Below are 15003 nucleotides of genomic sequence, written 5' to 3' on the forward strand. Positions count from 1 at the left end.
CAGTGGGCTGTAGTCGTATCTGCCCACAGAAAGCCCCCAAGTGGCCATAGATGGAAACCGTTAGGTCCCACAGCTAGGCTTACATCAGAGGAAGGTGTCCCAAAGCAAGAAGTTCAGGGCTCAGAACCCAGGCTTAGGTGACAAGGCTTATTGAGCAACAGAATTAATTCCTTTTATGGTAGTATAAAATGTCCCTTCCTTTTGGGTCTAGTCTTGGGGCTGATTGTGGCAAGTTAGGTGCCAAGGACCTTTACTAAGGGCCAAGAGATGGGCTGACAAGTTACCATCCCAATAGCTAGGATAGATGATGGAAGAAAACGTGGTTTCTCCAAGAATAGAAAGACTGGTCCCTCTTGCCCACCACAGAATAGACCCAGGGGAGATTTTTGGCCTCCTTCATGTGACTCCTTGTGTTGTTGAACTTTATGAAACTAGAAGGGAATGTTCAAATAAGGTGGGAGAAAAAGTTGAAGTCTATACATCCCCACAGTGAAGCTCTCAAGCCTTCTCCATTGCCACATCCAGTCAACAGTCTACACTGCCTCGTGGCCCTCTCTTTTCATGGCCAAAGGCAGCCAAGATGGCAGACTTTTGAAATTAAGTGGAACTGATTAAAAGCACCCCTTCTGCAGGTCTGCTCAGACCACCTAAACCAGAGCAATTCCCACAACCTCTGAGGGTCACTGAAGAAATCAACTACCTGTAAGAGGAATGAAATAAAAAAAATACACATTTTCTAAGTAAGAAATTTATTTGATCAAATGACAATATATGAAGATAGTTTAAACCATAAGGCTCTATTCAGACAAGACGTAAATTTATTATAAAGTAAATGTTATCCATGTAAATGGTACCTAAAAACAGAAAGAATGAGTTTCCTATAAATAATGTGTCTGTATAAGGCATTCATAAAATCCTTGTGTACTTTAAAACTAGGTTGCAAGTATAACAAAAACCTGTCAATAGTATACTCAAAAGGAGGTCTCAGACGACACAATATGTGGTTATACACAGGTATTTGGGGTTCTGTGACAATCAAAGCATGGCTACCATCAGTGAGAAAATGTGCTGTCCTGTGAGCAGAACCAAAGCTGTGATTATGCTGAAACCTCGAGTTTCCTGCACAGAATCCTATCCTTTCAAATCCTTGGGAATTTGAATCAAGCAGGTGGGAATTTCTAATAACTTTAGTTTGGGATAATTAGAAAAAGAGGTTGGGAAACTGGAGTTGGAAAGAGAGAAGGGAGGGGAAAGTGAGGCATGGCAAGGTCAGAGGTTTCTGCAGAGCAGCTTTAGAAATGACCAAGGAAATGGATGAAAAAAAATTACAGTGAACCCTTGGAGCTGCACCCTGGGGTCTGTAAGGAGGAGGGCACGGAGTTGCGAGGTCGGGACAGACCCGCATGCCCAGGTGCTCAGCTGGGCACCACCGCACCCAACACGACAATCTTCACTGGAGGGTGGAGACATTACCTGGGTGCATGGGGGACAGGGCAGAATGTGTAGATTACATCAACTCTCCCCAAAGATTTTTCCACCCTCCAAAGGACTTTGTCTTTGGGGCCATGATAGGACCCAGGAGGCAGGAATCAGCAGCTGCAAGTTATAAAATCAGAAAAGCTTCAGACACGTGGAAGGAGAACCAGACACGGAGCGGGTCTCCTAGTGCACACACTGCTGAGAGCAAAGCACGAAGGTGTCCCGTGATTAAAGTGAGACTGAACCACAGGGAGAAACAGAAAAGATCCCAGAAAGCCAAGGATGGTAACTGAAAAATCATGAATATAGCACCCATTATTACCCATTTACAATATATAAACCTCACCGAGAATCTATATAATGTCTGTGCTATTACTTCACAAATATAAATATTTATGAGGGCTTTCAAAATATTACAAATGACATAAACTTTCTGGTATAAATGTTAGACTCTAGATTCATACAATGGACTTGATATCATTACATTTAAACCTAGTAGATTTGGGGTTATATATAGAATGATTTTTGCAGACCATTTTCTAAAGCTTGGTCACACAGCTGAGTGAGTGCCAAAAACACAGGAAGCATCTTATGGCGGCTTTGGCAGCAAACATGGTTTTTGTCTGTGTATTTGTGCCTTATACAAAGATACACTTGTTCATTTGTATAAATGAATTTAAAGTCATCCATAGGAGATCTGACACTTAAAACTCTTTTCTATTTTCCTATCTGCTTCTTTGCTGTCAACTCTATGTGGGAGGGCTACTCAGCGGCTTGTGGCTTCTTTTCTCTGAATCTCATTGTCTTCCTTCGAGGTGTGTATTTAAAAATAGTTTCATGTTTCCCATTCAGGCTAAGTGGCTCTTTTAAGATTCCTGATCTTGAGGTTACAATCTTTGTTATCAGTGACTGTGACGCTCATGTGCACACGCACACACATATTTTAATAAAAACCGTAAGTGACTTTATATCATCTAATTATAGCAGTGTGCTTTTCAAAATGTTTGCTCCCAGCACTACAGAAAATAACCTCCAAACACATCCAGGATGATCATCACAGTTGACCCTCTCTGCTGTCTGAGGCTCACAAAGTGAGACAAACCTGAAGATGGGTCACGGGATGGAGACCCCAAGGTTCTGTGGATGCAGAGAATATTAAAAACGCGGCCTCTGCAGCATCTACACTTACTTTCTGCTCAGGGAAGGATGTAATATCTAATTACTCTAGAGAGTGATTTCATAAATTAGTCTTCTGCATGTGTGACTTTACTCCCATAGCTAAAGGACGGCAGTATTAACACCATTACATTGTCACGACACACATGATCCCAGGCACAGAGAGAGTTCAACCTAATAGAGCTCGACAATCTTAAAGCCAAGCCTCAGTCATTTACCTTTGCTTCATTTCCCCAAAACAAATTTCTAATTTACAAACTGAAGAGCCCACTATCATAGGAAAGTGAAATCAGCTTTTCCACTGTGCTGTTAACAAGCCAATATTTGATAAAGACGTTAAGAGCTGGACTCCCAGTCTACGGCTTCTCAATGAGTAATCCACTGTGTAAATTTAACTCAAGTGAAATTACCAAAAAAATTAGCTAAAAAAATGGCTTTAGGAATATGGGGTAACGCTAGAGTAGCTTATTTACCTTCTCTAAACAGAAATCACCTCTTGACAAGAGATGCTGCTTTTGGCTCAGTTCACCTGGAAATAATTTCATTTGGAACTTCTCTCAGCTATTTAATATAAGAGGGGACTAACTCAAAGTCGGTTCTAGTGGATGGAACAAAATAAACATCAGTGGGGCACGGCGTAGCACAGCCAATCAATGGGCTTCACCCCGTGGAGTGCCACAGTCACACGGGCCAGACTGACTGGGGGTTTAAGCAAACTTCTCATTTCCCAAATACCACCGTTTCCTGAAACATGATTCTAATAGAAAACAGAGATCTGGAACCAGGGCCCTCACAGCAATATCTAGGTTGGGTGGCCATGGCATGGCCTGTGGCGAACTGTCTGCCCCCACAGCTGTCTTCACATTCACAGCTCTGGCACCGGGTACTGGCACACATTTTAAAGAGACATCGATGGCTCTGGGGGTACAATCTGAAACTTCAGAACACCAACTGAAGGATGAAGCTGCTCTGACAGTCATGTCATTCTGTGACAGTTGCTTGGCCACTTGACTCTCCTATCTTCCCTACTCCAAGTGTTCCTCACCCTAGAGTGTGTGGGCAAGGTGGCTCCAAATCACACGTAAGCTGAGTTTTGCTAAACGTCGACACTGAACTCAGAACTGTTTCCCTCTGTTAGCTTTCCAGCCTTATGTTTCAGACCAGTTTATAAATAGCATAATACGAGGGTAATGTGAGCAAAGCCGTATGAGTTTGGCTCATCATCAAGCTGTCTACACAATGTGCAAAGAAATAAGGTGATTTGGAGGAGTAATTAATGCGTCTGGCCTGGGAGGAAAAATATACTCCAGCTGAATCACATCTTTCTTTAAACTTTTCCATCCAAAAAATCAACGGAAGAAAGCCCGCTTTTTGTTACTTCAACCTCAATGTCAAACTTACATTGTTTGTTAAAACTATCCAATGGACAACCCATTGCCATGGTGGAGAAAAAAATCGTCTGTGAGGAAAATGAACCACAACTCAGAAAAATAAGTGAAAGCATTTGCAGCGACAGAGCACTAAGAGTTTTTAAAGTTAAAATGATAATATATCTAGAAAATACTGTGAAAATATATATCTCAGAATAGAAGTAGGTTTAGTCAGAAGGCTCAGTAAAACAATTACTTAAAAAGCTGATCAATAAACAGGAGAGCTAAAATACCCTTCCCATTTTCAAATCCTCCTCACTTTCCTGCCCTCAGACTCCACCCGTCTGGATGCACTAAAACAGAGTAACCGAAAAGCTGTGAAAAAGTGCTGGTATTTTTCAGGATCTCTTCAAGACAATTTCCATCTTGGTAACTTGACTCCTCTCTCTGATCAAGGCAACTGATGGCCTTTAAACGCATTTGGAGACACGGGTTCAAAGACCTCGTCGTCATCTTCCACCCCTTCTTCTATTGGTTTCATCTTGGCGGAGGCTCGCTGGTGTGGGGATGACACATCTGTCAAAGACACAGAAAGGACAACCACGTAATGTACAGCCTGCCCTGACACCGGTGATGAATAAATGACAACCAAGAGGACATACTGGAGTTTACGAGGAAGCCATTTGGTTTAAAAATAATTTGGCCTGACCTTGTTTTTTCCAAAAGACGTGGACTCTTGGGCACGCATTGTACATCTGCTTTAAACTTTTACAACGTCCCAAAGACAAGACTGATGCTCTTAAAAATAGGGATGCAGCTTCCCCCCATATGCCATTTCCTTAAGGCTAAGCATCTCTTCCTAGAAACTAAGGATTAACTACTGACCTGCTGTGTTCACCTTGTGACCACTGACCTGGTGACCATCGACCTGCTGAGTTCCTATCATATGTGATGTATGCTCTTTGTTCCAAGACTGTATATAACCTCTCTGCAGACCCCACTTCTTTGGAGAGCTTCCTCTTCCTTCCTGAAGGTACTCTCTGGACTATATGGTCCTTAGGGTGGGCTCATGGTAAACTCACCCCAATTTTGATTTATAGATTGATTATGGATTATTTGTGTTGACATTGGCGTGATGTAGTAATTATAAACTCCAACTGGAAAATAAAACTCTCCAAGAATCTATAGCTGGTAACGTATTTTCAATCCAGCATTTCAATAAAGCAACCAGTTCAAGAAGTGGTTCTCAGTCGTGAGAACAGACGTGGAACGGATTCCGCTGCATGAGCTTGTGTGATATGAGCTTCTCAAACACACACAGTTCCCAGTGGGCTGCCCTACAGTCTGTTTAGGACTCAGAATGCATGTTCCTATGTTCATATCATACATGGTGATTTGAAGCCCTCGAAAGCCGATTATTTAACTCCTTAATTTCCTTAAAGAATAGTTCTATTCTAAAACTATAGAATCTAACATCATCTGTAGCACCACCTAAAAGAACAGTGCTTGCCACCACCTGTCCAGCCGCTCCTGGACTGATATGGGAGAAGGGAGGAGGGAGAGAAGAGGAGAGGTGGCAGGGGGAGATGGGGAGAGGCCCCACACAAAGGAGGGAGGAGCCAGGTGGAGGAAATACAATCCCAAGTAGCAGCAGGGGCAGGAGCATCCCCAGGGCCTTTTAGGACGCCATTATACCAAAGGAACCAAGCAATAAATGATTCATTCATTCAGCCCCTCATTCAATAATGCATTCACCAAATGCTTATTGAGCATCTACCATACAATGGACGCTATGCTTGATGTAGAGAAAAATACTGCCTAAAACTAAGAGTGGAAGTTATCATAAATAGGTGCAGAGACTTCTCAAGACACCTAGTGAGCAGCTCACGAGACAGCATAAACATAAACTCCCCTCCACACAGTTCCCACATTCAATGTCAGGATCCACATGGTCGGGGCTCCATCTGCTCCATGCACACCTGTGCTGTCTTCTTGTTGCCCTCCAGCAGGGCGGAGTGGCGTTCAGTCAGCCAGCAAATGCTGAACTCAGGCTGGGTGTAAGGGTCGATGATAGAAGAAGAGTCAGTGAAATCCGACTCTTCAAATACTTGCAATACAGAGAAGGAGAGGAGAGGGATCCTATTAAGACACAAAGCAGAACGGCTACAGGAAACTGATCCAGATCAGCTGTGAATCCCTGGCAAGAGGCAGTAGCACAACAGGGCTGGCCGCCCTGAGAGCACGCTGCAGGGAACAGGAGGGAGGGCAGGGGCCAGCGGTCTGTCACACCGCACGGGGGAAGCTGCAGACACAGCGGTCAAGACTGGCGGCTCAGGAAACACTTCCAGGGGTCACATCCCTGCTCTGCTGCTTCCCAGCTGTGTGACCTGCCCTCCATTACCAAACCTCTTTGGGCCTCAGTTTCCACACCTGTAGAAGGGAGATTTTCACAGGACTGCCTCATGGGGTTGTTGGGAGGATTAAATAAAATAATCATGTGATGTGATTAGCAGGGTGCCAGGCACACAGAGAATGCCACTAAATGTCATATGTTGTTAACTGTATAGTTACTACCATACTTCTGGGGAAATGCCACTACCAACAGCCACATCTTCCGACATAAAAAGATCATAATTCAGCAGGGCTGGACGTTGGTATATGTGCTTGTTGTACATCCACGGAAACTGTTCACTTTCAAACAGTCAATTAAAATACTGAGTTTCTTGAAAGACAACTACTGACATAAACCGTAGAAAGTAAGCCTCTATTAAAATGGCCCAAGAAGACGATTCCGCCACAGAGCACAGCACGGCAGACCCTCTCAGACAAGGTCTTTTGATCCTTTTCCGCACAGGTGACATCAAACACACCAAACACAACGTCTAATTCGAATGTCTACTCAAATGCAATGGATACTATCTGTGTGACCTTGAGCAAGTTACTTCACTTTTCTGAGCCTCAACTGCCCCATCTGTGAAAGAGGAACAATACTAATACTATCTACTTCATATGGTTGTTAAGAGGATTAAATGACTTCACAGGTGTAAAGTTCTTAGATTGGCACCTAGGATGTCACAATCACTCTGATTCAATAAAATGAGTTAATTAATATCGTCTTTGGAAGGCAATGGCCTAAATAATTAGAAAACTTGTTAAAAGTCATCATCGCCCAGAGGAATGGCAAATAAAGGAAATGGGACTTGTGTTTGAATAGGGGTTTGTGTTCCTTAATCTAAACCGTCCTGAGTGCAGCAAAATTGTCTTTTTTAAAAAAAAAAAAAAAAAAAAAACAGCCATGGCTTCCATCAAATTTCTAGCCTCAAGTTATGATTGAGTCTCCTGAAATGTTAACTTAGGCTGAGCATTTGCAATCAGAAATAAACTCTTAGAACAAAGAACAAGATGGCACATCTAAGCGCATTAAATCAAACCAATAATGGAGAGCATTCAGACCTAATTGTTTAACACACAGAAGAGGAACACGCCCAGTTTATTTTGACTGGGGAAGTGGGACTAATTGATCTCCAGTTTTGAAGCCTATCTATCAAACCAGGGGTGACATTCTATAGCATCCATAGGGGCCAAAATGTTATCTGAGCCTCTCAACTACCTCACCAGTCACTGCATTTTTGCATTGAGAGAGAATGAAGAGAGGACCCAGCACAAATGGAAATGACCCAGAGAAAACTTTCCAAGAACTTGCAGCTTCTCTGTGAATGTATTCTGTTCCCACTATATTTGTCCAGGAAAGGAAGAGTTGTAGTGCTTACCACATAACATTAAAAGATAGGAAGGCGAGAGCCATCACATTCCTGGGGTGGCATTCAGGGGTCTCCAGGTCGGGCCTCGTTCCCCTTGTAGTCCAAGCTCTGGCAAACTCACCGCTCCCCAAGTCCAACCCATCCTCCTCCTCTTCTCCTCTTGCATTTCCCTCCACCTGGAATGGTCTCTCCACTCCCATCCCTACCCCCTAAATTCCTATCCACTCCTCAAGGTGGAGTCCCAACCCCGTCTCCTTCATTCGTTGTCTTGCCTAACTCCTTCTGTGGGCAGATTCTGCTCTCTTCTAAATGACTAAGCCCTTCCACGTTCTGCATCACACTGTGGTCACAGGTACTTGCATCTCTCCCTTATTGCATCCAGATGCTAATAAGCATCTGGAGGGCAGGCACCACAGCCTCTTCTCTCCTGCTGCCTCTCAGAAGTACCCCATACCGCCAAGTCCTGGAGAATTACTTAGTAGATGAAAAAAATCTCTCCTCTGAAACGCCACATGGTGCCTCCAGAAAGCTGATCCTGAGGACTTGGGAAACCATCACATTTTCCTTCTGCCGGGTCAAGCCCCGCCCCCTATAGAGGACACCATCAGCATTCCTCAACTGCAGGCAGGTCTCGGTTGTGGTAAAACCTCACTCTGAAAAAGTACTGTAATCACTATATTCTGAATCACGTCCCCTGATAATTGACTGACTCAATGGTGCTTACAGCATGGGCAAGAGTACTGTTCCCACAAGTCAACACCAATGACGTTCATCAGTACCCTCACCTTCTACAAAGTTTTCATCCAATCAGCAAAAAGAACCCCAGAGTGACTACTAGGTGCTAGACGCTGGGTTAAATGTTGAGGAAATAAAGTCGAATTGGAGCAATCCGTCCTTACCACACCCATACTATTATTTCTACTTGCTACTCGGAAGTTAAAGCAAAGACCATCTGGGCAGCCCGTGAGAGAAGGCAGAGTGGCGGCTGCTATGGTGAAGGCCTTTCTCACCGGGAGTGAAGGAATGAGAAACACATCCGGGCAGGATAAACCAGGCGGCCTTAACAGCCAGCAAGACTGAATTTGTCTGCTCAAGTTCCTTGCACACCGAGAATACCAGACTCACTTTCGTTTCAGGCTCTGTGGCTGAGCTGGAGCCCTCAGCTCCCAGTTCCCACAGTAACAAAGACTTGTTGCTCCTTCTCCACCCGGCAGATGCACCACAAGGCAACAGGAACGCAGCCTGACGTGTAACTGCCAGACACTGAGTGGCAGCTCAGCAGGACTCAGAGTCACAGAGAGGGCCCACTCTGGACCAACCTCAGTTAGCCTGGGCCTCCTGCACCACCGAGGGCCACGGATGATGTCACCTGGCCCTTCCTGGGCATCTGCCACCGTCACGGTCAGGAGAAAGGCAGGCTTCGAGGAGCAAGGAGCTCACCTGGCCCTAGACCTGGTGTCGTCCAACCTCAGCAGGAGACCTGCTGGTTCAGTGCAAAGGCCCAGAGGCCAACACCACAGTGCTGGAAATCATTTCTTTGTCCACTAATAAATCCAAACCCAATTTGGAGTGTTAACCAAAAAAAGAGAGAGAGAGAATATTCTGCTTCAAGGACAGTAGCTTACATTACGCAAGTTGAAATTAATTCTTTCTACAATTGGCCTGGTTTTTCATCCATTTTATGCACCGATGCACCACAAGAAATTTGCCCAGAAGGCCAAAGACCTTGCCTAGATGTGAGAGCACGAGGAGAGGAGAGGGGAGAAAGTGAGCTCATCTTTAGTTAAGTGCTTTTTCCAATTACTTTGGCCCCCCGAGGACATTATGATGAGGTTCACGACCTCTGTATAATCCTTTACTCTTCATTTATTCCACATTCTAGAGGGGCAAATAATTCCATATCCATAAATTTTCCAGAAAACTGATTTTTACCCTTCTTCTATTAAAACCACTTTTACAGTTGGGAGACAGAAGCGGTTAACTACATCCTTCGGTATTTATTATAATCAAGAAGAGATAATTAGCCTTTTTTTTTTTTTTGCTATTAGCTATAATCACCTTCCAATTGGCTCTGGCCGCTAATTAACACAGTTTACTACAAAAGCCGGTAAAGGGGCCGGCCTGGTGGCGCAGCGGTTACGTTTGCACGTTCCACTTCGGCCGCCCGGGGTTCACCAGTTCAGATCCTGGGTGCAAACATGGCGCCGCTTATCAAGCCATGCTGTGGTAGGCGTCCCACATATCAAGTAGAGGAAGTTGGGCATGGATGTTAGCTCAGGGCTGGTCTTCCTCAGCAAAAAGAGGAGGATTGGTGGCAGATGTTAGCTCAGGGCTAATCTTCCTCAAAAAGAAAAAAAAAAGGTATGTAAAACAAGAGTCTCAGACTGAACCGCAATGCAGACTCATCAGGTGTGAAATTGTTAAACGGTTATGTCAAGAGTTACTGTCGCGTGCAGGATGCTTCATATTACACCAGGTGGCAAAAAAAAATCTCCTCCTGAAAAGACTTACACATCCCTTCCAGAGATATCAACGCATGGAAGGCACAGCTAGTGGAGCAGAGTTTACGCTGAGCTGTACACCATATTCAGTGTGTTCAGGTGAGCGAGAGAACTGTGGCACCAGGCAGCAGGCCCGAGAGTAAGAAAGGAAAACTCACGCTCAGAAACACAGGCTTGAGCAAACGCAGCAGACAGACTCGGAAGTAAGAGCCCTGAAGCAACAGTGGACACCTCCACTTGTGCCAGATCACAGCGGGTGACAACACCGTGGACACCCACAGGGGATTTGGGTCTGGGAAGCAGAGGCTCTCCTCAGCAGACTGCTCAGACAGCGGTTAGTAGCAGATCCTCGCTGAAGAGGACAGAAGCTTACTATTAAGACCCACTGCCCAGGGGCCAGCCCCGTGGCCGAGTGGTTACGTTCATGTGCTCCGCTTTGGTGGCCCAGGGTTTGCCGGTTCAGATCCTGGGTATGGACCTACATGCCACTCACAAACCATGCTGTGGTGGTGTCCCACATAGAAGAACTAGAATGACTTACAACTATGATATACAACTATGTACTGGGGCTTTGGAGAGGAAAAAAAAAAAGAGGATGACTGGCAAGAGATGTTAGCTCAAGACCAATCTTCTTCACCAAAAAAAAAAAAAAAAACCAACAAAAAAAAAGACCCACTGTGCATCCTTGAGGGTCATTGCCTACAAGTGCAAACTAGCCATGGGCCTCCATGGAGACTGCCCCACCAGACCTTTCTCTGTCTTCCTAACGTCCAGAGTTAAAGAACCATAGGAAGCCTTTTCATACACAGACCAGTAAGAATTAGTCAAAATTCTTAGTGAAAAATCAGGTAAGAGAGATTCCCCTTGACAGAATTCTGTCCTTATTAAGCTTATTTCTATTTCAGTATGCTTCTAATTACATGAGGGCCTAAGGGCCTCTTCGGGCAAGTAAAAGTAAACAGACATATTTGTTGTTCTTAAATCCAGAGTGAAAGTCACACTTGTTCCAGAGAATGAATAAGTGACGTCAAGTTGGATCTTCAGTAAGTCTAGCACCGTAATATGAAGTTCATCAAGTGACTTTTCTCTCTGCTTAGGAAACACACTTCTTAAAAGGGAGCAACATTTTCGTAAACTATCCAATATAATGTAAATTTTTTTTCCTCTCGTCTGTTAACTTTGATGATATTTTCTTCATTCCTTTCAAAGTGTTCTTATTTTTATTATGTTTAGCCATCTGGCCAACTGCTTTAGCAAGTAATTAAAAATCTTACAGAGGTTTAGAATTTTAATTAGATTATATAATTTTTGATGAATGGGGACGAGGAAGAATTTAATGGCTTCTTTGCTAGAAAAGATCATCATCCCTTTTCCTGCCTTTGCCTATTTATATCTTAAGACTTTTTTTTTTTATTGAGGTCATAAGATTTTTTGTAAATGAAGAAATTGAGTTTGGATTGAAGCTCTCTGAACAGCAAGGCTGAAGGGGAGGTGCGGCCTTTCTACCTAATTTCCATTCGAGGGTCTCAGCAGCAGCATTGAGGGACTCGAGCGAAGAAGCGTACAAATTAGGGCAACCGAGGAGACTGGAGGAGGTTAGCGGCTCCCATTAGGTTTTCTTTGGCCCAAGGAGTCATTCTCAGATCAATTCCTGACTACTCTGATGGCTGCTCAGGGCCCTGAACTGCACAGCCACACGTGTGAGCGGCCAAGGGACAGTGCAAGTCCTACAAGTCCTTCCTCCCCACAAAGAGAAAGCTTTAGAGTCTCAGAGATGGTGGATAAGCTCAGGAGAACAGGGAAGACAGTTCTAGGATGGCAGCTGTGCAACAGACCCAGAGAATAACCAGTCCAGGATGAGGCCGGAGAATGGGAGCCTCTGTGAAGGTCTCTGATAAAAAGGGGACATGGAATTAATGGACTGAGAGAGTGGGGATATAAGACAAAAAATTCAAGGGTAAGAAAAGAAAGGCAACTAGAAACACCCTTAAAAACAAAAAGTAGTCTGAAAAGGCATAGTTCCAATACAAAACAAGCACTCAGAGACTTCAAAAAGAAAATGGATTTCACCTTAAAAAATGAGGAAGAAGAATCTAGAAGATAGTGGGGCTATGGGGAATCAGATGGCCCCAAAAGCAAGGCAATAAAAAAACTTTAGGGAAAAAAGGAGGGCAAAGTGTGAAGTAAGCTGTGGCATGATTTTTATGCTGTGTACAAAAGGAGAATCCATCTGAATTTGATGTTAGGAACAGACTCCATTGAATAGAAATCATGAAATCACTGGGACCAAAAAGAAAGAAATGTAGTGACAGCCTACTAAGTGATTCTGAATAAAGCATAATAATATCAACATTGTTTATTTGCTTTAAACTTTGCAGAACAACCCACAGATAAAGCAAGGAAGATTTAATAGCAGTTACCAAAGAGAAGAGAGTATTTAATACTGCTCAACTGTATACTTAAGAATGGTTGGGCTGGCCCCTTGGCTGAGTGGTTAAGCTGGTGCGCTCTGCTTTGGCAGCCCTGGATTTCGCTGGTTCAGATCCTGGGCGCGGACCTAGCACTGCTCATCAGGCCATGCTGAGGCGGCGTCCCACATAGCACAACCAGAATGACCTACAACTAAAACATACAACCATGTACTGGGGGACTTTGGGGAGAAGAAGAAGAAGAAAAAAAAGAAGATTGGCAACAGATATTAGCTCAGATGCCAATCTCTAAGGAAAAAGAAAACAAAAGAATGGTTAAGATGGTAAACTTTGTTATATTATTTTACCACAAAAAAGTTTTTTTAACAAAGAGAGAGCAGAATGTATATGTTATCAACCTAGGTTGTTTAAAGGCTAAAGAAGAGATCCATGACAGTTCGAAGGTGGAAGGGAGAAAGAATAAGAAAAGGCTGGGATGGGGGCCAGGCCCGTTGCCGAGTGGTTAAGTTCGCAAGCTCTGCTTCGGTGGCCCAGGGTTTCGCTCGTTCGGATCCTGGGCGCAGACATGGCACCACTCATCAGGCCATGTTGAGGTGGCGTCCCACATGCCACAACTAGAAGGACCCACAACTAAAAGCATACAACTATCTACTGGGTGGGATTTGGGGAGAAAAAGCAAAAAAAATAAAAAAGAAAAAAAGAGACTGGCAAGTTGTTAGCTCAGGTGCCAATCTTTAAAAAAAGAAAAATTAAAAAAAAAAGAAAAGGTTGGGATGATAATCTCTTCACCTTTAAAAGAGCTTCATAGAGAAAAAGAAATGGAGGTTTAAGTGGATTATTTAATGTTACAAAAGTAAACAATAAAAGAATAAAAACTAGCGTCATCACCATCCTGAGCAGAAGGGAGAAGGGAAGTTAAAAGTGAGCTAAGTTAGTTAGTAGATAAAGCTTAAGTGGATAAATCAATAAATGACAGCATATTATTTAGTATTTTGGACAAAAATTGGGTTACTGTGATCACAAGCTAACTGCTTGGAGGGAGTCAGTTCTTTTCACTGAAAGATTTTTTTTTGTGCTATTTGATATCTGTGTGTATATTAACTCCACAATTTTTTAAATGTTTGATTAAAAGACTAAAAATGTATAACTATATAAAATCCCTTTACAGTCATTTACAGACGAAAAAATGCTGTGTGAGGGTAGGGGTCATCTCATGGACCAGTGGGTGGGGGTTCTGGAGACAGACAGCACAGCCCCTAGTGGCTGGGGGACGAAGGACCCAGGGGAGGTCAATGTCATATTCCTCAACCTTAAAAGAGGAAAATGCAACATTGACCTCACTGGGTGATTGTGGGGATTAAACGAGAACACGTTATGAAAGTGGTCAGGATGTGTCAGCGGCTACAGCAGTGGCTGAATACTCCCAGACAAGTTTATAGTCACACATGAATATGAATATTTATAAGGTAAAATGCAAAGCAAGAACTTAGACAAATTCAACACTTATTTCACGGCTGGCTGAGTGGCCTTGATCTGGTCATTTAATCCCTTTAAGCTGCATTCTACTCATCTACAAAGAGGGGGTGCTGCTTTCACTAACCGTCCCGGTGGGGCTGAGAACCGTTCACGGGCTCTCCCTCCGTCTTCCTGCTGCCTGATCACATCTCCTTCCTATCTCTCTGTATAATTCACGTAAAGCTTGTTGTTTATAAGTCTATGGCTGTTCCCAGGGGGAATGAAATACAAAGTGATTTGAACAGATTATTTCATGAAACCAGCTTTGAAACTAAGAATGCTGTATTGGCTTTTTCTATCTTTCCAGGTAAATAAATAAGAGAGCTGAGAGAAACCCATTATGTCAGATACGTTGCCAGTCTTCGCAGACAAGAATACCAACCAGATGCAAGCTAACTTGACTTAAAGCGTATTTGTGCAACTAGGTCATAGGAAATTGGAAGAGTGTCCACAGCACCATCTTGACATTAATAACAAAAAAACTAGAAAAGGTTTTTTTGTCAGTGAGAAATCTCTCTCTAAATATTTCATGGTATCTTTAAAAAAATCATAAATTTTAATTACAATTTCTGAAAAATACATGGTTTAAGCTTTTCTGAAACATAATCTTTCAAAGATGAGTTCTAACTGGCTGCATTGCCTATATTACCTCAAGATTTAAGAAACAAACAGGGGCCAGCCCAGTAGCACTGTGGTTAAGCTCGTGCACTCTGCTTCGGTGACCCGGGGTTGACAGGGTCAGATCCCAGGCGTGGACCTACACACTGTTCAT

The 15003-nt window shown here is 43.5% G+C and overlaps 1 protein-coding gene across 2 annotated transcripts in view; it reads right to left on the reverse strand.

Moving 5' to 3' along the window:
- Positions 1-732: 732 nt before the first annotated feature.
- The window catches only part of POPDC1 (popeye domain cAMP effector 1), a 38416-nt gene continuing 24145 nt past the window's right edge, over positions 733-15003 (reverse strand). For both annotated transcript variants that reach the window (XM_014859491.3, XM_044757386.2), the window contains exon 9: positions 733-4601. In XM_014859491.3, coding sequence (XP_014714977.2) covers positions 4477-4601 — 125 coding nt within the window. In that variant the 3' untranslated portion in view covers positions 733-4476. The remainder of the gene's footprint in view (positions 4602-15003) is intronic.

Source organism: Equus asinus, chromosome 24, assembly GCF_041296235.1.
Source record: "Equus asinus isolate D_3611 breed Donkey chromosome 24, EquAss-T2T_v2, whole genome shotgun sequence".
NCBI classification, from domain to species: domain Eukaryota; kingdom Metazoa; phylum Chordata; class Mammalia; order Perissodactyla; family Equidae; genus Equus; species Equus asinus.